At 38.9% G+C, this 23,609-nt stretch overlaps 2 protein-coding genes across 2 annotated transcripts; both read right to left on the bottom strand.

Annotated features, from left to right (window-relative positions):
- Positions 1 to 650: 650 nt before the first annotated feature.
- Positions 651 to 8,204, bottom strand: slc16a13 (solute carrier family 16 member 13). Its single transcript, XM_065269841.2, has 6 exons — positions 8,009 to 8,204; positions 5,680 to 5,916; positions 5,385 to 5,528; positions 5,040 to 5,296; positions 2,826 to 3,348; positions 651 to 2,733 (listed from the first exon to the last, which is right to left on the bottom strand). The coding sequence occupies exons 2-6, from the start codon at positions 5,912 to 5,914 to the stop codon at positions 2,492 to 2,494; spliced, it is 1,401 nt and encodes a 466-aa protein (XP_065125913.2). The 5' UTR covers positions 5,915 to 5,916; positions 8,009 to 8,204; the 3' UTR covers positions 651 to 2,491.
- Positions 8,205 to 11,365: 3,161 nt separating this feature from the next.
- On the bottom strand, positions 11,366 to 17,507 carry bcl6b (BCL6B transcription repressor). Its single transcript, XM_065248569.2, has 12 exons — positions 17,361 to 17,507; positions 16,784 to 16,848; positions 16,446 to 16,668; positions 15,845 to 16,078; positions 15,559 to 15,705; positions 15,237 to 15,435; positions 14,879 to 15,105; positions 14,655 to 14,749; positions 14,200 to 14,343; positions 13,964 to 14,091; positions 13,705 to 13,842; positions 11,366 to 12,574 (listed from the first exon to the last, which is right to left on the bottom strand). Exons 3-12 carry the CDS (start codon positions 16,658 to 16,660, stop codon positions 12,425 to 12,427), a joined length of 1,677 nt encoding a protein of 558 aa, XP_065104641.1. The 5' UTR covers positions 16,661 to 16,668; positions 16,784 to 16,848; positions 17,361 to 17,507; the 3' UTR covers positions 11,366 to 12,424.
- Between the last annotated feature and the right edge of the window lie 6,102 nt (positions 17,508 to 23,609).

Raw genomic sequence — 23,609 nt, 5'->3', positions numbered from 1 at the left:
TTAGTGTCAATTGGGCATTGTTTAAATGCCACGGCCTACCTGAGCATTGTTTCTGACCATGTCCATCCCTTTATGACCACCATGTACCCATCCTCTGATGGCTACTTTCAGCAGGATAATGCACCATGTCACAAGCTTGAATCATTTTAATTGGTTTCTTGAACATGACAATGACTTCAGAAAATCTGGATTGTTAAAATTAGAAGGGACATATGACTTTATTTGAGATGAGATTAGCATGTTGTGTACATAATATCTATTTTGGATGTTAGCCTGTTGGCAAATCGCAAATTTATTGTGTTGTAAACATGTTTACTTTTCTTTAAAACACTAATATAATGGCTAATAACAATAACAAAATTGGTGTAAAGCACCTCCAAAAAAAATTATAAACAGAATTATATGAACACCAAATTATATGAATTTGCACTGAATTATGTTTTTGTCTAACCCCATTCTCCTTCAAAAGCCTAACAGGAACTCACAGTACTTGAGATTTCCAGAACCCACCTAAACAGCAGAGGAAATACAGTAAAGCATTTGCAAAGGCTTACCACACTCTAGAGTTTTTTTAAACTGGGGTCCGGGACTCCCAGGGCCTCCAGGAGATTCTAGGGGTCCCCAGAAAATTAAAGACAAAAAAGACAAAAAATTGTTCAGTTAATTTAATAGGTATTTATCTCGCATTTCTGGCTTCATACATTCAAGAATAATTTATATTTGCTTTGTATCTTTCTTATTAGGGTGTCCTTTATCCTTACAGGGTTTGTAAGACAGAATTCCTTGTAAGGCTGCTATGATGCTGCAGTGGGCTAAACATAAATTGTAAAATGTAGCCAATAATATTTTTGTTATACAATACACTCTAAAAGCTTGTAATCATAGGGGAACCATATATAAATATATTAGGAATGGGGTCCCTCACAAAAGGTTCATCATATTTGGGGGTCCTTGGCATCATAAAGTTTGAAAAATCCGGCTCTATGGAATAGTCTACCAAATAACATATACAAATAACAATAACATGTGACGAGTGACTGTCTAAAAAGACATCTTTTATTTATAAAAAGGTTCCTATTTTTATGTGTTTATCTTGCGTCTCTTAGGATTTCTTTTTTAAAGCACTTTGGTATGCCACTGTTTTTAAATGTGCTCAAGAAATAAACTGAACTTGAACCAAACTGCTGCCCTCTAAAAGGCTGCCCTTCATCAGATTGTCTTGCCGAAAAAGCACCACTGATATATATTACATTTATATTATACCATGCTACACAAAAATCTACAAATGGTGAAATCTTACAAAGTTGTTTCCATTCTGTTTCAAAATGAAAATGAGGTAGAAAACTACTTTTGGTGAGGTACCTTGTCAATGTCTATACCGACTATATTCATGGAAATAACTATTTTATAATGTGCACAGTTACATTCACACACACACCCAAAGTAAGTTTAGCAATTTGTCACCTAAACAAATCTGGTTTAACCAGAAAAGCATTTAGCTTCTTGCTGTGAGACGAAAGTGCTAACCACTGAGGCACTTTTCCGCCCCGCTCCAATATTATATGTGACCCTACCTGTGAAAACCAGGCTAAAGTCTAAAAAACAAATTTTGAGATAACATGCATCAAAGTACAACTTCAGACATTAATTTCACATTGATTTTAATCTTTGACATGGCCTTACTCAGTCAATATTAAAGATATCAAGGTTATATTTTCACAGAATATTCTTTACATTATGTTGGACGATTTTATGTAGCAAACAGTAAATCATAAAAAAATGACTTCAGCTGGGTTTTCACAGCCAGGGTCACGTACACTATATTACCAAAAGTTTTGGGACACCCCTCCAAATCATTGAATTCAGTTGTTCCAATCCCTTCCAGTAAAAGGAACTCTTAATGTTTCATCATACCAAGACATTTTAGACAATTTCATGCTTCCAACTTTGTGGGAACAGTTTAGGGATGTGCACCAAAATGACTGTGCACCAGTGCACAAAGCAAGGTCCATAAAAACATGGTTGAGCGAGTTTGGTGTGGAGCAACTTGACTGGCCTACAAAGAGTCCTGACCTCAACCTGATAGCACATCTTTGGGATGAATTAGAGCGGAGACTATGAGCAAGGCATTCTAGTCCAACATCAGTGTCTGACCTTACAAATGTGCTTTTAGAAGAATGATCAAAGATTCCCATAAACACCTTGTGGAAAGTCTTCCAAGAAGAGTTAAAGCTGTTATAGCTGCAAATAGTGGGCCAACTCCATATTAAACCCTATGGATTAAGAATGGAATTTCAATTAGGTTCATGTGCATATAAAGGCAGGTGTCTAAAAACTTTTGGCAACATAGTGTATTTGAAGTAAAGCCTAATAACAGTTGTAGCCTTCTTAAATTTTGCTAATATCACAAAATCCTGCCACTTCTTGCATCAGCTATATATTCTTCTTCTTGCACTGGTTGTGTCCCATGTCTGTCACCCCAGACCTCTTCCTAATCTGAGCAGGGTATATCATCTAAGGGACTCTCGGGAACAGTGGGCAGCTTTGGCTTCAGCAGTCCATCTTCCAGAGATGTATCCTGAGATGATATCTTTGATGATGATGATGTAGGTGAAGGACTTTTACAAAGCCAGAAATTTGGAAGACTCCATGTGACTAATGTACCTAAAACAAGGAAACTTCCAGCAACCAGAAAAGATGCAGTATATGATCCTGTAGAGTCCTTTAGCCAGCCTAGAAGGAAAAAAATAGAGCTGTTACAATAATTACATATTTTTTTTAGAGATGCTACAGTGTTGTACTGTATATAACAACTGTATTTTTACCAGAAAGCGGAGCTCCTAGTAGCCCTCCAACGCTCTCTAAAAGCTGCAGGAGACCAAGGGCCCCTAGCATTCGCTCCATGCCTACGATCTCTGGTACCACTGCAAAGGCGAGCGGGGTCATTGCTCCTGCACAAAACCCATAAGCCAGGCCGAGTACCAACAGTCCTGGGTAAGTCACACCAAGAGGAATGAGCAACAGAAATATCCCCAGTAACCCAGTCCACACTGTCAGCATGTGGGGCATCCGCATTTTGCCGAGGTCCGAGGCCCACCCGGATACAACGCGACCCACAATGTCTGCCACACCGGTGACAGAGATCACAAATGCCGCCTGGTATTCAGTGAAACCGATGTGACGACTGTGGGCAACCAGATGAACGTATGGGATAAAGTAGCCTGCATTGAAGAGGGTGATGGCCAGGGTGTAAGTGAGGAAGCCACGGTGTGAAAGCAGGGAGATCTCAAAGCATTCATAGAAACGGGAGCATAGAGAAGAACACTTGTTGATGGAAGAGTTTTCAGCCTAAGCAGAGCACAAAACGACAAGTCAACATACAATAAATATTTGATTATAAATTTCAAACCCCCCTATATTCCCTATATATACTCCTTTATATCTGTCTGAGAGTAGTAAGGGGCCAAATCAAAGTACCCCAACATGACAACAATGTTGTAAAAACGGTAAAGTTTAAAAAAAATTCACATACGCACGACAACACTGTCAAAAAAGATCGTTAAATCTGGATCCATGAAAACTCAATAGTAATATACGTGTCAGGCCAGTAGATAAATGTTAATGCTGCGCTCATTATAGTTATGCGTAGGTCCTACGGCGTAGCCCCGATGCGTCGGTTTTTTATTCATACTTCTGCGTAGTTGTTCACGTCGACGTGCAATTACACATGCAGGCCGCTAGTAGGCAGTATCTACGCATGTAACCCACAGTAGCAGTGCTACAGCCAAAGAAGAAGCAGCTTGGCCAGGAAACCCACAAATGAAAGTAGAAGAAGCTTGTTGTGTATGATTTGAGAAGACCAGCAGGGATGGATGTAAATAAACATCTACTTTTGTTGCCGTTTGAGTTAAATCGTTAAATGTGGCCTATCTTGGTTCCTACTGTCGCAAGCGGAACTACCTACAAAGAAATGCGACATTGAGTTTTTTGACCTGACAGGAGGGGAAAATGGCGACATTTTCAAAAATGTCGTTTTCAGGACCCCAAAATGCTGTTGTCAAATAAACAAACAAAAATTTTACTCCAAAATTTTAAAGGAAAATTAAAAGATTTTCTAGGCTGATATGGCTAGGAATTATATTCTCATTCTGGCGTAATAATCAAGGACTTTGCTGCCGTATCATGGCTGCAGGTGCAATGATATTACACAGTGCCTGAAAATAGTCCCCCTGCTATTAAAAGTTACCAAGGGGACTATTTTCGGGCGCTGCGAAATATCATTGCACCTCCTGCAGCCATGGTACGTCGCTGGAAATTATTACGCTGAATGAGGGTATAGTTACTAGCTATATCGGCCTAGAAAATCGCAACTTTTAAAGCAGCACTATGTAGTTTTTTTACCTTTAAATAATGTCTCTAAAATTATTTCAGTGATAGAACAACTTTTAACTGGACAAATTGTACTGTTTCTGCAACCTGAGCAGCCTCCTAGCTGCTACAAGCACACTCTGAAAGTGGTGGTGGAGGGTAGAGCACAGAGCTCCGCCCCTCCCCCTGCCTGCAGAAGAGTGTCTGATACCAGGCACTGTTGCGCTTTTCAACCACATGGGGGAGCTGTAAGTCATTTTTACATGAAAACTACATAGTGTTGCTTTAATTTTCCGTCGGTCTTAGTAAACAGTGCAACTACAGAAGAGTCAAGTATTAAATAGGAAAAATATCGGAACTCTTTGGTCATTTTTGATGCTAATGGTCTAATCAGATTCAATGGATTATGCAAAGCTATGCTAAACGTGGTACCGCCAGACCAGAGATCGGCTGAATGGATTCCTAAATAGTAAAAAGGAAATGTTTCACTCAAGAGGAGCTGGAAAATGAGCATATTTTCAAAAAAGTCCTAAAAAAAACCCATCCTAGTAGCTTATTATCAAAAATACTTCAATGCACCTTAGAGCTTGTTCAAGGATTTAGGTAAAGTATGTTGTTTACACTTCAATAGCCAGCAACATTAAATTGGCTCAAAACAATAAACCACAAACCTTCACAATCACTTTTGGATTCCCTATAGGTCGAATGAGAGCCCCGCATGCAATCATGTTGAAGCTTAGGCCTCCCAGAATGAGCAAGGCCCCACGCCAAGAGTACACTTCTACTAAGTACTGAAACAGTGGGGAGAAGGCGAAAGAGGCAAGACCGATGCCTGTGAAGCCCAAGCCAATGGCAAGAGATCGTCGTATGGTGAAATACTGCATTACTGATGCAATAATAGGGGTGAAGACCAAAGCCCATCCTAAACCTGATAAAGATAAACATACAGAGTTAGAACACAGACATGATCTTGCAATCGCCTTATATTAGGGAGGCATCTTACAAGGGTATCTCACCTGAGATGAGTCCCATGGTCAGGTAAAGATGTGAAAGAGTTGTTGCCTGGGAAGCCAAAATAAACCCTAGGCCTGAGAGGAAGCCCCCAATCATAACAACTGGTCGAGCTCCATATACATTACATGCTGCTGTACCTACTGGACCTACACACACACACAAACACATACAGTACTGGATTTAGATGGGAACAGTAATGGAATAGTAAAAACCTATAGTATCAAACTATATGTGTTTATTTTTACATTATCTACACTGATGATACAAATATCAATATATAAACCTATATGAACTTACTGAATAGCTGTTGAACTGCCACCCCAATGGATGTTATCCAGGATACAGCTTGGGCACTTTCATCAAAGTACTGCACAAATTCTACGAAAAAGATGCCTAGACTGCGGATGAGCCCAAAGACCAGGGCAGAAGCAACGAAAAGAGCACCGACCACAACCCATCCCCAACCCCCATCAGGAGCCAACATCTGGGGGGATGACTGCTGGTGTCCCTGTTTCTCCAGGGGCTTAGTCATCACTGCATTAAAGAGACATTTTTAAAGAGATACATTTGTATGATTCCTATCATACCTCGTAAAAACATTACAAATTCCCAAGAGATCATGCTGAATGACCCCAGTGGGTCTGGTTATCAATTATTGTTACCCTAGTAACAGTTCTCTCTATCACAGCAAATTGCAGTTACATAACTAACTACACAGGTTAACTGAGGTCATCGCAAGCAGACCTCTTCATCTAATCTGACAGTCAATTGCTCAGTAAAAAACAAAATGCTTAGTTAAAGTGTGAATTTTTTAAGATGGACTTTAAACTGTCTTAAAAGTGTTCTCAGAATCTGACCTATTGCCCATTTAAGCTGTTACAATAAGGAAACATAACTACATAACTACGGGTTTGCAATGCATTAACATGTATCCGATAGGGAATGAGATAAAGCATATTTGGCGTGCTTTCCGAGGGAAGGGCTCCTGAGCTCTACATTTTAGCCCAGACTCAAAGTACTCCCCTCTCTTTAACTGGGATAGATGAAACTAGCCGAGAGTGAGGTGATGGGGTGAAAGAGAGATGCTGCAAAAACTGTCATGGTACAAAGGTGAGGGACGGCTATTTATAGGAATCTCATCGCACTGATTGGTTGGATCACATGACCATGCTCCTCCTCCCGAACTGTGAAAAATAAATGTAATGATACAACTATCTTAACAATGTGACACCTTATGATGCACATATTTGTAGAAAGACGTGCCAATATTGGGAAAATCTTTTGAGAATATTAACTGGCCTTTAGTTTGGACTTACAATAATAAGTACTGTATTATTAACAGAGATTGTGAGGTTTATTTTTAAAATGATACACTTAATTTACCCGACGAACCAATTTCGCAAAAATATAAAAAGGATCTTTCGGACTGTGTATATTAATACTAAACTTTTATTTGTATTATTTTGGGGGGGGGATTAGAATACAGAAAAAAATAGTTCTTTAAATATCATATTTTCTTTTTAAATCTTATTATTTTATATTGTAGGGCTGCTTGATTATGGGCAAAATAATAATCACGATTATTTTAGTAAAAAATCATGATCAGAATTATTTAGCACGATTACTCTGTGACTTTGAATACATGCATTTATTTAACCTTTTTATTAAGTAAATTAAGTGTTGCAATAGGCTACACGTTTTAAAGCCATGCCTTCAGTGCCTTACAAACATTGGGGCCAGGAACACGCAATTTATATTTTAATCGCACAATAATTGGTTTACCGCGATTATCTTGTTTTGTAATAATTGCACAGCCCTAGTTAGTTTTACATTAATAAATGCAGGTGGTCTCGGATTAAGCCCAATAAGCAATTTAAGATTTATTTTGAAACACTGAAATGACTTTCAAGTTGAAAATCTATCAAGACTATGGACTATTACAATGCTTTAAATTTCTCCTTTTTTAAAGAATTTTATTGTATACCCTTATTCTTTTACTATTTCTTTATTGATTTCATTTATTTATATTTTATTCTTTTTTTAATGTTATTTGTACATTTATAAGGGCTGTTAAAAGCTTTATAAGGGCTGTTTACAATGTATGCATAATGGCTTAAAAGAAATAAAAGTCAGTGGCGTCGTGCGCGAGCAAGTGAGGAGGAGTCTGGAGATTCTGACTGGGAATCGGAACACAAGAACGTTGTTGATTTTTCCCTGACATACAGATCGCGATGACCTACAAATACTTAATATTGATTTGCCAACATTCCCTCCTATTGAATGGGTTTTGACGCGCGCATGTGTAGTGACGACAAGAACGCTGTCAAGCTTCGTTGCTTCATACAAAACGATCTAAGTAATAACAAAAACGGTGGATTCAAGCAGCAATAGACTCCAAAATATAACTAAAGCGACCGATAGATTTAATCTCGCACAACAATAATATAGGCTGGTGGCTCAGCGAGCATTAGCAGTGGTACATAGGCTACATTTCAGATAAAGTAGTGCTTTTCTTGAATGAGATATAACACAAAGCCGTCTTAGTAAAATATTTACATGCGACGTACCTATAAAATACTACTCGTGTTATGGATATTATTACAGTAAATGTGTCCGGAAGACTTACCCTTTTCCTGATCACCCCTTTTCCTGTCGAGCCATGAATATTTTCAATAATTTAAAGCAGCATGTTAAAACGTATTGATAAAAGCATCGATGACCACCATTTTATGGTAAGCACACCGTAGTGGCTTTCTACAAATCCACTTGTTCTTAGCACGAGCGGTGAACCTGTCATTCTGCCATTTGCACGTGCTGCTTCAGCTAAGCCCCGCCTTCTGAACCCGGCACGAGCTAGTTGCTATCGTGTAATAACTGTAAAGTTTCCGATTGTTAAAGATTGTACTTTGAACACTTATAAACTTCACGTGCAATGTTAGTTTGAATGACAAGGCTGTAATTCATTTGCATTTGAAATTGCCAGAGGATATTAACATACTTTGTTATGTATGTTGTGTAAGAAATTATGCCCCCTAGCGACGTGTTGTGCACATTCTCCAAGAGAAAAATAACAAAAAGTGTTATATATCATATCATATGCATTTGGTTACCAACTCGCACAAAATTTTAATTGCCATCTTTTTGGCTATACAGTGGCATTATTTAAATTCTTAAGTAGGGGTTTCCCTGAGGGAGAAAAAAATCATTTCTTTAATACGGTTAAAACAAACGTAACTGTCACCCTTAAGTGTGTTGTTTAAGTATTTTACCTTTTGGTGTAATAGTCGTTATAATGTGAACGGCCCCTTACCTTTTTATAGGCCCTACTGAAAAATCCAGCTAAGACCAGAAAAAGCTGGTAGCTGGTTTTAGGTGGTTTACGCTGGTCCTCCCAGCCTGACAAACCTGGTCATGCTGGTGGGCCAGCTGGTCTTCCAGCCTAACCAGGGGCACATTCAATCTCACACCGGTGCGCAACGTTTTGCTACGGTTTCCGGGTTGAACGACATGTTTCCTGGAAACGGTGTGCAATGGAATGCAACAGGTTTTAGAAGCGTTTTCTCTTGTTTGGTGGGTGTGTCAGAAATGTCCGCCCAATCAGCGGCAAGATGTATAAAACCACGCGATAGTAAAGCGACAGCTCGCTCAATGGGTTCAAGTTGGATGTTGTCTTTCATTCTGGACGGCAAGGTCAGTGACTGTAACATCGAGGGTATTTTACAGTATTAAACACACATTTATAACGATTTCATCAGGCTTCAGAAACATTTAAAAAAGAACACAAAGAATGGCCTCTCAGCTACCGTAGTTGCAACTCTTGCGTCATCACAACAGGGTGTTCAATGCATCACCGTTTCAGTTTAATAAACGTTGTGCAACGTTTTGTCGGGGCTGAACGCAGCCCAGCTAAGTCCAGCTAGACCAGCTTAAAAGGTGACCAAAACACAGCTAGATCAGCTTGCTACACCAGCAAAACCAGCTTCCTACACCAGCAAAACCAGTTAAAACCAAGCTGGATACCAGCTAAAACCAGCTCACCAGCTTATGCTGGTACTAGCTGGATTTTTTCAGTAGGGGGCCTATTTCCTTTTGCGGTAATGTTAGCGTCAGTTGCCTAGACAACTGCTACCTGCTACATAGCACAAATAAATACATTTAAATTAAATAAATATTTTAGACGGTGTTTTACAGGCATACAGTGAATGAAGCTAAAGATTTTCGGGTTAAAGGAACAGTATGTAGGATTGTGGCCAAAACTGGTATTGCAATCACAAAACTTGTGGCTAAAACTGGTACTGCAATCACACAACTGGTGGCCAATACACAAAATGACAACATAAACATCAGTTGGGGGCTGCAACTCCACTTTTTGAATGACAATATCCTGGCCAGACCCTTGTTGTCAGTGATATAAGTATTTGAAATGAAAATCATTTCTTAATGTCTAGTGAAATATCAGGGCCATTTTATGATTAATTTATATACATTTCTTACATACTGTTCCTTTAAGGTTCATACACACCATGTAATGTGTGTTTAATCTTTGTTTAAGAATGTTGCATTTTCTCAGAATTTTTCTATTTAATATACATTTGCACAACAAAACATCTGCTAGCTACAGCCATGGTAGGTCTCTGACTAAATACTGATACCTAATGGTCAAAATCAATAGCAAAAAGTAATAGGTCACTATTATTAAAGGTTGCCCTGCCGAAAAAAACAGCATACCAGCAAGACCAGCATATGTTGTGTTTTGGTGCTGGTTTGCTAGTGAACACCAGCTAAACCAGCACCAGCAAAACCAGCACCAAACCAGCATTATCACCAGCTAAACCAGCACCAAACCAGCATCCCATGCTGGTCATACCAGCAAAACCAGCATATGTTGTGTTTTGGTGCTGGTATGCTGGTGACCACCAGCATAGACCAGCATAATATCCATGCTGGTTTGATTCTGTTTTTTTCAGCAGGGTAGATAACTAGATTGGCTTGTATGTTTGGTGAAACCCCCACCATTTCCCCCACATTTTAGAATAACAGTAAATTCATAAAATATATGGAATAACAGAAATGTAACTATGGGAATGACTATAAAATACAAATTAAATAAAAGAACATGGTAAAACATACTTAAAATTGTCACCTGCCTATAATGCATAAATTTACAAATGGCATTTTATCAGCCAGTTTCATCTGGAATGTTTTTAAAAATGTATTAAAGAAATTCAGAATTTAAAAAGAATTTATTTTGTTCAAGTCATGTTTTTAAATAACAATTTAAAGAAATTACTATGTTGCTACAATTATATTTTTCTTCACATAAGATTCAGACAGACATATTTCTTCAGAGTAAACATTTTTTTTTTTTTTAATCATGAACAATATTTCAGTCAAGCAACTTGAACGTTTGAACGGTAGAGGCTTGATTTTAAGTTTATATGCTAACAAAGAGCTCCACGTATGGTCATGTCTGCCTTTGGACATGACAAATTGAGACAGTACGGTGGGACCGCTCAAGAGAGAAGGCTTTCTTCTTTTTTCTTACACAGAGTCGTGTTAAAGTTTGATCTTAGCTGAAATAAGAAACAGTGGTGCTCTTAAGTCTTCTGCAGAAAAAAGCATCTATACAGTACTACACATATGATGAACAGTCTGTGTGTGTGTGCCCGGTGTTTGTCTATGGCCGGAAACAGGTGGCAGTTGCTTCATTGTTCTTATTAAAACACCACCCATAGAGACGCGAGACACTGGGGTGAGTCGTTGGGTCTAAGTTGTGAGCTAATCGTAGGAAGGAAGGGCTAAGAGGTAAACTCTTTGTTCTTTTGGGTTCTAAGAATGAGGCAGTCATTGAATTAAAACTGTATGTGTAGTTTAACTTATTCAACCATCACCACTAGATTGATCGACTCCTTTCAAGTTTAACCTTTTGAGATTTATAATTGAACGAAACTCTCAATGTGAAGAGTTCATGAAATTAGAGAAGCAGACACACACACACAATAAAGATTTTCAACCAAGAGAATTAATTTATTAACATTTCATTTATATAAAATTGGTCTTTGTCCAGCAAAAGAGCGTAACAAAAAATGTCCATATCATTATCCTCATCTTCATTCTTTACATGTATCTTTCTTTGGCTAGTGAGAGTCCTCAACCTGCTTGGACTCCAAAACTATTATACACCATGAACATCACAAATGTGATAATTTAAACAACAACATTATTGAAAGGCAGCTATGGATACACTTAAATGCTAATCCTTATAAATCGAAAGCAAATAGGCTCCAGGCCATTCAAATAATCACATTAGAATACTGAATAAATGGTAGTAAATAAGCAACTTATATATATTTAACTTTGCCATTCCCCACTCTCATTGTCCTGTTATGTCCCAAAACAATAATAACACAAATGCCATGATGGATAAATGAACAAATAAGATCTCGGCAAATGAAAAATAAATAGATACCGTATATAAAGTGTTGCCCTTTATCTCTTCTTTCTTGAACATGCTTAATTCCCTCTTTAAACTTGCATTATCTTTCCTTCATAATCTTTCATATGTCGAATTCCTGCCGAATTTCATCCATCCATCCCTGAATATCTTACTTGTACTCAACTCCCACCTCTCTTATCTGAACTCCTGGTAAACTCCCTCACAAACCATCTTTAACATCATGACCACACAAACATATTGCTTAAAGGACTCACATTTCTGTTTATATTTGCTGAAGCCGTTTGTATGTTAGAATTACAAGCTAAGCTAAATAAATAATAATAGTTTAACAAATAATGTTAAATTAAGATTAAATTCAGCACATCTAGTGCAGGAGTACTACATTCTCGGAGACTGCATATATATTTATGGTATATTTGTAGTAAAGCACTCCTTGAATGCAGTACTCCACCTCTTAAAATTATTTAAATACTTTATAAAAGATCCATCAATCCACAGCTTATATTGTAAGTTTTTTGACACAATAGCAAATTTTTAGGGCACATGTGTCTGACCCATATATACTGTATATAATATTTGTTTCCCTTAGCAAGCTTGGAGCAGGGTGGGTCCATGTTGGTACGGGTCAGCCAGAACCTTGTAACGGATCTTGGTGTTGGTAATCGCTCCATGTTTTTGTCTCAGGTGAAGCCTCAGCTGGCTCTTGTGACGGAAGTGCAGGTGGCATTTCTCACACTGAAAAAAAGATTTCAAAGAGCTAACGTGAGATTTTAAACATATTTACTTATGTATTTTTAACGGTATCACATCGCAATTCGTAAGTATTTTATGAGGTGGCTAATTCGTATTAATTCGTACGACTGCCTTTGCCCCTGTGGGGTTAGAGGTGGGGTTTCCTTATTGTTTTTTTATGATAATCATATGTTTTCGTTTTCACAATATTAGGCTGGTATTTTATGTAAACAACTGTTGCAACCCTACTTATTCGAGGGCGCACAATGTGAAGCTCGTCAAAACATGTATTTAGCCCATCATGTGTGTTGTTTGTCATGTCAAAATGTGTGTTCGGTGTGTCATGTGAACCTGTGTGTATCATGCGTGATGTCAAAATACATGTATTGCCTGCTGCAAACGTTTCAAAGGGGTTTATGATAAAAGAGATGCTCATCTGCCAGATAATCGCATGTGTAGTCAGAGTTTAGTGTTAAGTGAGTGTCTTGCAAATATTTTGTGAACGTGAGCGTCTCTTTTATCATAAACCCTTTCGACGCGTGTGGAGCAGGTGCGTATTTTGATTTGACGCATGATGCACATAGGTTCACATGATGCACCGAACACATATTTTGAAGTCATCGGCCGCCCCTGCGTCATACTGACAATTGATTATTGACCTTATGTACACTCACCTAAAGGATTATTAGGAACACCATAATAATACTGTGTTTGACCCCCTTTCGCCTTCAGAACTGCCTTAATTCTACATGGCATTGATTCAACAAGGTGCTGAAAGCATTCTTTAGAAATGTTGGCCCATATTGATATGATCGCATCTTGTAGTTGATGGGGTTTGTGGGATGCACATCCAGGGCACGAAGCTCCCGTTCCACCACATCCCAAAGATGCTCTATTGGGTTGAGATCTGGTGACTGTGGGGGCCATTTTAGTACAGGGGATGGACATGGTCAGAAACAATGCTCAGGTAGGCCGTGGCATTGAAATGATGCCCAATTGGCACTAAGGGCCCTAAAGTGTGCCAAGAAAACATCCCCCACACCATTACACCATTGCATTAATGAGAAATTGAACAGGTGTTCCTAATAATCCTTTAGGTGAGTGTATATTGGTGTATAAGTTTAAATACTCACGCTGTAGGGTTTCTCTCCAGTATGAATACGCAGGTGGCTCTTTAGCGTCTGAAGATGGCGAAAACGCGTTCCGCAGGTGTTACATGGATATGGCTTTTCCCCAGTGTGGATCAGAACGTGTGCACGCAGGTGAGCTACCTACAACACACATCCACACAATTACAACATGCAACCACAAAGTAAACAGTCCACTTGCAAGAATCTTGGGGTTGCAACTTATTTTACGACAAAGAGGATTTGTAATGCTGTGCAGCAGTACCTGGACAAATCTGGCACCACATGTGTCACAGCGGTAGGGCTTCTCTCCAGAGTGGATGCGGGAGTGAGTCTTCAGATTTGCAGGCCGGTTGAATTGCGCCCCACACACATTACAGCGGTACGGCTTGTCTATTATAGAGAGAGAAAAAGCAAGACATGAAAATCATAAGAAGAGAGAAGTAAGGCTGTGGTATTATTCATCCAGCATATCTGTTGAGTCTTATAAAGTTATCTCACCTGTGCAGGATTGTTTCGTGTTGCGTTGATTTCCAGAATAAGGTGTTGAAAACTTCTCAATTTTGATTGGATGTTGGCCTAGGAAATGACTCTGACTGATACTCTGACCCAGTCCTGGAGTACATACATAAGGACTACAGAGACCTATTTAATACAAAATGGATACAGTTGAATAATTACGTTATTTAAGTTAAAGTATGGCATATAACATTATGGGGAGGTTTCCCGGAACGTGTTTAAGATTAATCCAGGACTATGCCTTAGTTATATTCGTTTTTACAAACTCACCTTACAAAAACAATACTGGTGTGAGACAAAACAATGGCACCGATATATGTTAAGATATGTCAGTGCAAGCTGTTATAAATTAAGGTTGCTCAAACATGAACTAGGATAAGTCCGGTCCGGGAAACCGCCCCTATATTATCAAACTAAATGTAAGACACTTCACTGACCTTTCTCCTCAGTCATCGAAAGAGTCAGGGGTTGAAAACTGTGCTCAACAACCTTATGGGGAGTAAAAAATATTTTCGGAACAGTTGGGCTTTTCCTGAAAAAAAAAAGATTGGTGTTAATATACAGCTTTGTCCTTTTAACTGCCAAGCATCCGTTGTATTTTATCATTATGCCTGATTAACAAGTTATATGTGGCCATTACATATAACACACACACACACACCTGTTATTCAGTCCAGACTCATTCCCTCCCCACACTTCATTGACTGTCTCTGATGAAGCTTTCATCTTATCACTCTCAAAGTGGGAGTGGTTTTGTGCTTGATGCCCCTCTCCATGCGCCTCCTCCTCCTTTATAGGTGTGGCACACAGAGGGTTAAGGACAATATACTTGTACTTCTTCCAGTTACAGGCTTTTGGATCAGGAGTGGGCTTAGATTCCGTTCGTTTCTGTTGGGATGAAGTATCGACATAAAGTAATAAATTAGTTACCTAACATTATAAACACAATATTTTGAAAAGATAACTTGAGGGCATTCAATTTCCAAGTCTACAGTATGCATACATACAGACAAACACACCTTAAGTTGGGGAGACAGATTGCAGTTGCTGGACTCAGCGGGTGAATTGGGATGGCCAGTGGAATGAGATGGACTGTCTGGAAACAGGGTGGATGGAGATGAAGGTAAAGAATCGAGTTCCTCTATTTTCAGAGTTTGAGACGTGGGGACCGCAGTCATTGTAGTTCCTGAATCCACTGAGATGCTTTCTTCTGGCACCCTGCAAATACAACATGATGTTGGTTTGGCCCATTTGGAACTGTAGCACTCATTTTTCCAAAATTTTTAAAGCAGAAATGCACACAAAACTTAATTCCTAAGCTTCCCCTCTCTCTTTTTTTACCTGGCTCGGTCTGGTATGGGATCTTCTGCCTCATTTGTAGGTCTGGAGGGGGATGAGAAGATGATGGGATGTGCAGGTGGGGACCTGCCACCAAGGGGAGCTCTAGAGGTTGTCTCCATCAAACAGGGATTCATGGAGACCCTCCCACTGCACAGCAAACAACAAACACACTGTCAGTCTCACCGGTAACGTACACATACAGAGATACAGTTATATATACAACAAAAATGCCTGCAAATATCTGTTTTCAAAAAATGTGTTTCTTTGTTTTGGTTTTCAGTCTCACCTGTGCTGAATAAATGTTCGGCAGGTGTCGGCAACATGCTCCATCTGCAGGTAGGTGGCAGCGACGAGCACTCCAGAAACTGTACCGGGTGTTAAAGGGAGGCGGGAGGTGTACATGAAGTCCAGCAGCATGGACACACTACCCGCGTCCAGCCCTTCCGGCAGGGTAAGGGACAGCCCTCGGTCCCCACAAGCACCGTTCGCTCGACGAGAGAAGAGCGTGTAGAAGAACCCACTAGGGGACAAGATAAATACAGATGTTTATTTTTACATGACATGACAGGAAATGTATGCATCTGGCAGACGATTTTATCCAAAGTGTCATGCAGTTTTTCAAATGTTAAGAGAAATTAAACAGGAGAAGATCTGAGGTCACTTTTACTGGGCAACAAGGCTTAGAAATGACTCAAAAAGTAATGTCTGCTGTGATACAACATTCTTCCGTCCCAAAATAAGATGCCACATGGGGCAAATTAGAAGAGGAAGGCGTTGACCATCAAGTGTAAAGAAGCCACATAACTGCCTTGATGTCTTGACACAAACAGGAAAAGAGGGGACAGGAAAGAAGAGGAGATGGGGTGAAATTAGGTGAATTGACCGACCTGCAAGCGATGAGGACAGCGCAGTGGGCGCGCAACTTGGTGGTTCCTACTAGCAGTGTGGCATCTGTAAGAATGTCCCGATGACGGAGTTCATTTAAGTTCAGCAATACGTCGTTGGAATGGCGTGTGAACTCTTTAACGTAGCCCTCCATCTCTATGACATTGGTGGCTGCAGCATGCTGTGAGGGTTTTAGGTGATGTTCCTCCATTTTCATTTATTTCACTGATTGATATTGGATATAAACATCAAAATAGTGTAGGTATATTGCCTCCTACATACATCTTTGCAATTGAGCCTATTCACAATATGAATGTATATGTATAAAGTAAATTTGTACCTGTCTGTAGTGGTGAGAAACGATTCAGAAGCATGTGTTTGGGGAGACCAGCTCCCTACTCGTACCTGTCATCATATAAGACAAATTAATTTTAAAGTGCATGGATCACATTTAAATTTCAATAAAAAAATGTATTAGCCTATATATTGAATAATTTTACTATATTAAATGGTAATGCAGATGCAAACTATTTTATTCTAGCTTAGTTGATAAAACAACTACAAATTTACACCATTAACTGCTTTTCTAATTAAAGTCATAATCTATTTGTAATGCATTGACTATAAAAGCATTAAAAGGTTACTAAACTTTAAAAAATACATGCAACTTAACATAACATGAAAAAAGAATTGAGAATAGTGAATAAATTAATTAGGACTTTACTTGTATTCTCTGCATTAAAAATTTGAATTTGGATGCATTAATATGCTTTATTCACATTTTGCATGTTTATCAGAACAATAAAAAATTAACGATTTTTCATTTAATGTTAATGATACTAAAATTAAATCAGTTTGTCTTTTAATGCCAATAAATCTCAGTTTTACATGAACAGATTTAATAAATAGGAACTTACCCCGACCAGCAGGGACGAGAACACGCACCACTCTGTCCTTACAGCTCCTCTGTCGTTCTGATCTTAAAAGGTCCAGCCTTTCTCGCTCACCCTCGTCTCAGTAAAACTGACCGGTCTGACCTAACAGAGAGTATCCTTTATAATGCCGTGCAGGAAGTCCCATTCAGCCGGGTGTTTATTTCCTGTGTTAGTAGAAGCTGTCTTTTACCACTGATCTAAGGTCAGTTTAGAGGTGTACTCGTAATGACCCAGTCTGGAATGTAGATAAGAAAGAATGGTCTGAGATCAGCGTAAAACGCCAACTTTTATCCAAATCCCCCTTTTCTGTCCAGCCCACGCAGTGGAAACTCAGCGGGAAAAGGCTCCAGGCCCCTGCGTTTCTGTATTTATGATTGTGTATTAGAGCCCTTTGTGTTTAATGTCTCTTCATTGATGACAGGAAATTTGTATTTTGTGTATGTCCACTTGTATTTTGTGAGGATGAGAAGAATGCAGGGAATGTAGGTTTGTGTGTTAGAGTGCATGCTTGATGTGTAGGTGTGTGTTTGCCTGCGTGGGCTCATGTGCATTGTCAAAGGGTCAGAAGTCCTGTCAACACTGTCCAGGAGTTCAACTAACCAAAGCAAACTCGCACGACCCAGTGTCTGTCCAGGACTGGGGAAATTGTCTCAGAGGATGTTTGTGCAAATATATCAACTTCAATATAAAATCCTCTCTACTGGGATGCTGCATCGTTGGGTCATTCTTTTGATTAAATATGATTAATTATCAAATGAATGCTTCGGATGCATTTTATATAAAAAGAATACATACAAGGTTGCTCTAGGTGGTATGTATAATAAGTGTACTGTAAATTGTTTAGGATAAAAATTAGGAAAAAATTTAGGAAAAACATTAATTGCTTTTAATCTTAAAGAAAAAAGTGAATTAATATGGTTATTCCATTTACTCCTAAATAAAAGGGAGAACATTGGGGATTTATTACGGGAATATCTGACATTCCAACCCATTTTCATGAAATGCATATAAATAGCACAGTGTGAAAAGTATACATGCAGCAAAATCCAATTTTGCCTGGATTTGATATGCCAGTCCTGTCATTTAATACATAGGTTTCTCCATGTTTTTGTCTATTTTTAACCATAGTCGCTTGGAGTTGGGGTAAGAATTGGGGTTTGGGTTAGGATGCCTTTTTTTGTAACAAAAAGTGGTTCTTACCCAAACCCAAGTGACAAAAAATTAGAAACCAACACATAAAATGACATAAAAAGATGCGCTGTGTAGTGAAGGGGAAGGACTGGCGTATCATATGCATGCAAAATTTGGCGTACGTATTGCAAGACTTTGCGTCCTATTTATACGCATTTCATGAGAATGGGCTGGATATTCCTCATGCAAAAGTCCCCACTACAATTATGGTGTTCAGAGTGGTCTTTAGTGCATAGTTATTTAGCAGCTAGTTTATGAATGGCTGTAAAAGGAAAATATAGTTTGCCTTATTCATAAGTCAATTGTATTCTCAGGCATGTGATTGGCTAAGGACAAAAAAGAAGGAAGGAACCCAAAACCCCCTCCCCGGTGCGCAGAAACAAAATGCACACCATAACATACACAAAAATACATTATAACTATATAATTATAATTATTTAATTCTGACAGACAATTTAGATTATAAAACAGGGATGTGATTTTTGATGACTTGTCTAAATCATGTTAATCCGATGAGTTAAATTTTTGCAATGGTGAGGGCTATGCATGCGTTGTTTGTAGACGAGCGCTTCACCGTCACCCAACATGTATGCCAGACATTAGGTGCCACAAAGGTAGGTTTTTGTGGCGCCGCATGAACTTAAACAAATCTAATGTCTGGAATACATGTTCGATGACGGCATAGCACGCATACTCCCTCTTTTATCACAAAATAAAATGCAAAAAGACAAGTCATTCCACCAAGGTCAGAAAATACGGAAATCCGTATTTATACCAAAAATCACATCCCTGATTCTTGATTTTACTCAGCTCAGTCTACTCAAGTTGAATCTGGAGAGTTACTTCCTATAAGCAATTTTAAATAGACAAATGGCACAACCTTAGTTCAGACTAAAGATAAGCAACCAGCCAAATACAGCAAGGTCAGCAGGTAGGGCAAAATTAGGCCTCACCTGCCTCTCTTAGGGGTTGCCGGAAACCTCTGTCTGGCTTCCTGTCAGTGTGTGTGTGCGCTTCTGAAAGCTTGTTATGGGCAATGCGAGGAAGGAAGTAGGAATAAAAAAAAAGTGATATGGGTGATACCCCTCTCTCACGATCGAAAACAACTCCGCAACACCCATAGAGAAATGTAGCCTGCAGATGTGCAGGAACTATGGAACACCCCCTCTGCTCCATAGACTGCTCCCTCTTAAGGCTTCCTGTGAAACACACACAATTATGCACACACACACACACACACACACACACACACACACACACACACACACACACACACACACCAGGGATGAAACGCCTGCGCAGGACATCCGTCAATAAAGCAAGCAGGAGAATGAGACAGGGGATATGGGGGCCGTGTAGGTGTCCAATAACTTAAAAACAAGCGGAAAGTTACCTCATCTTCTCTCGTGGTTCACTTAAGCTAAACTCACCAACCGGCATACAAGCACGTGCAATAACCACACAACCGTTAATCGTCAAACGCATTCCTGGATGATGGGATTGCAAACTACACAACAACACAAGAATTAACAGCTAATAATGCTAAAGTAGTTTTTTCTCGTTCTAAAAAAGCAGCAAGCAGTGCCTACCAATACAAAAAAAGATGGCCGATGGTTAGCAAGGTGTTGCTATACAGTTGCTATTTATTCGAAATGGTTTTAGGTTGTTCTTTTGCACTTGGTAGTGTGCTTTAGGTGGTTACCCACTTAAAAAAGCACACATTTTATAAAAATCTTTGTTACAAAGTAACAATAAGCCACAGCTTTTAAGTAAAACATATTAAAAAAATAACTCGTATGTGTACACGGACATTTGACGCATGCGCATTGCGACAAAATGCAATACATCTCCTAAGCTTCATACTACATGCATGTGCGGCCATACCATTACAAAAAGTGTGCGGTTAAGGAATATAGTTTATTTTTTATGTGTACGCGAACGTACGCGCGTGGTCGAATGCGCAAGTGTTGCCAAGCATAATTGATTTGACTTGTACGTGTACACAGATGTTCGAAACATGCGAATAGCAACAAAATGCAATGCATCTCCTGGGCCACACACTACATTCTCCTGTATGCGCATGCTCTTTGCGTACAAATATAGTCTGGAAGATAGTGTTTTTTACACGTACGCACACGGTCGAATGCACAAGCCTTGCAAAGCATAGTTTAATTGATTTGTATGTGTAAACAGACGTTAGATGCATTTGCATTATGGCTACATACTACATTCTCCTATATGATAATGCACAACAGACGCATACAATGTAACAAAGCGGTGGCGCGCATACTATTCTAATGACGAAAATTGCCTCGGACCCTCACGTATGCGTAAAAACTGAACTATACTTCTAGCTTTACATTTCATGGTATCAGGTGACATAATGTAATAGTATAATATAGCATAATCATTTTTGGTCATGTCTAGACTTAAATACACTTTTTATGATGCAAAATGAGTTAATAACTGTACATGAAAATCAATTACAGTAAAAGTAAACTAAAACCTAATACACTTTTCTCTTGTTTCACAGACAAGGCTTAAGGCTAGTCCTAAACACATGTTTAAACTGAAAATAACTCGCACTGACAAGATCTTAAAATATGCCAGTGCCAATGATTTGTCTATATAACGTCTTCATCTATGGCATTTTCTATAAGATGCTTTAACATCTTAACTTTGTGTCTGAAACCAGGCCTTAAGTTGTAACATCTGAATCTATATTAGCAGATGACTACTCAAATTTCACTTGGTCTCCATAGGTAACTAAACTAACTAAACGAAAGTGGTATTCTAGTTTTACTAAAACTAATAATTATAGTTGTTACAAAACAGCAAATAAGCATTAAGCTTTGAAAAGTCATTATGCAATTAATGAATTCATCCTTTGTTTGTGGTTAAACATGCTCTGTGTATGGTAATGCGAGTCGGAAGTGTCTTTTGGACTGGGGTGTTGAGTGCGTGTGTGTGTCCTTGTGCTCCTATTTGTTTTGATGCCGGCTGAATCAATTGTGCCTTTGGTGCGAGGGAAAAAAGAGAGAAAGAGAGAGAGAAAAACAACAGAAGAAAAAACACAGAGAGGGAGATGTGGGTCTAGGCGACTTCCAGGCATTGTGCGAGCAACGGAAGAGAGGGGGCGGCCGAGGAAAAGTGAGACCATTACTAAATGAGCTCGGCCAATTAACGGAAACCATATAGTCTGTCAGACTGGCAGCGGCTCCGTTATTCAAATCAGACCTGTAGAGCTGCGTGCCTCTGCGTGTGTCCCGCAAAATGACCTGAGTGGAGTGCAATGACTGTATAATAGTTTGGATGATATTATAATGCCTAGAAATTTCTAGGTGGAATAAAATAAACAGTTTAACAAAAAACTTTCAGGAGAAAACCAAATCTGTGAAAATATGACGATTTGCAAGCATTCATAGTCTTATGTTAGGAACCATCCTTAAATATTAACCCTAAACTAAAATATTTATATTGAATTGTTTGTAGGAACAATGCTTGTGGTTTAATAAACTGCCTCTTCCTGTTGAATCTGAGAGATGTGGACATATAAGGACATGCTTCGTGCTCATCCGGTGTGGTGTGTGGTTAAAGAGGGGTGTTTGTCCTTTTGAGGAAGGTAGCAGGAGGTGGGAAAAAATGGACAATGAAGAAAATTAGGAAGTACTAAAAAGGATCACACGTTGGAAGTGAGTGATATGCGAAAGCATATTTATGTGTATTATTTGTGTGTATGTGTATGCTTGTGCAAGTGATGCATGAGGGTAGTTAAGAACTCGCAGGCTCGTGAGATGAATAAAGCACGAATGACCCAGATATTAATAACATTTCAAAACCTAAGAAAAGCTCCAAGAATAAAGAGCACACAAGTCTTTATATAGAAAACAATTTGTATGCCAGGATCATTAAATAGCTTAGCAGCCAAATAATCAAGATGTTTGCTGAATTGTCTGCAGCTAAAAATGTGAAAGATATTTCGGGTCAGGGGTTACCGCTTTTGTAAGCACGTGGCTATTCATAGGATCTTAAGCATTAAAAATTATCTGAAACAGATCTAAGAAAAAATTCCTACAAACAACAATACTCTATTAATACCCATGTAAGCAAGCACATAAATTATAGAAAAGGTCCTTGTAACAAACACTATGCAAAGCAAACAAGTCTTTTGATTAGAGAATTAAAATCTTTAAGAAAAAACTACAAAAAAATGAGTCAATGTCCAAAGAAACTACACATTATAAAACATTTTCCCAGATTGTTGGACCTAAGGGTAGCTTTTCTCTATATTATAACCCCAAAATGTGAAGTCTGCAGATACAAAGACTATAAGTTTCTATAACAAAAAAATATTTGTATTCCCCTGTAGCTCAAATGGTAAAGAATGACACTATGAAAAAAGGTTTTCATATGTTGGATCATTTGGAGGTTGGCAGCTTGTTTGACCAAAGCAGGACTGTTTTTTAGAAACTCTTAAAAATTACTTTGTACCTTATTGTGAAGGTCCTGCAGGGGTGCTACACTACACACGCCCTGACTACAGTGGACAAGAGAGAGCATGGACCTAAAGGAGAGTATTGAGGAATGAGGATACCCCTGAGTGGTACCTTGCAGAAGATGGGAAGGAATGGGTGGACAATTGATAAGAAGTCATTTAGATAGTCGAAGGAAAGTGTTAAGATAAATGTCCGCGTGGCTGATGGTTGGTTGTGAGTATGTGGTTGCTGATAATCACCACCTTATCAGCACACAATAAGTCGCAAAGTCAACAGCGGTTAGTTGCGCATGCCGGCCTGTAGACAAGAGGGTAGATATTATCAAAGCAGGGCGGTGCAATGGGGCACAGATATCTTTAGCATTGTTTGTTAACATCATGTGAGAAGTGCTTCTGAGAGGAGGAATTTCCCCACTCATCTTATATTTCTTCGCAAACGGCCATGTGGATTGCGACAACGTGCAATATTAAAAGGTCAAAAGGAGATCTAAGTTAAAACATGTGTCATGTAGTGTGCAGTTTTTTTTACAAATAGATGATTAACT

The sequence above is a fragment of the Paramisgurnus dabryanus genome, chromosome 2, assembly GCF_030506205.2.
Source record: "Paramisgurnus dabryanus chromosome 2, PD_genome_1.1, whole genome shotgun sequence".
NCBI classification, from domain to species: Eukaryota; Metazoa; Chordata; class Actinopteri; order Cypriniformes; family Cobitidae; genus Paramisgurnus; species Paramisgurnus dabryanus.
Note: the sequence above shows the minus strand (reverse complement) of the source record. Positions and strands in the feature narration are given on the sequence as shown.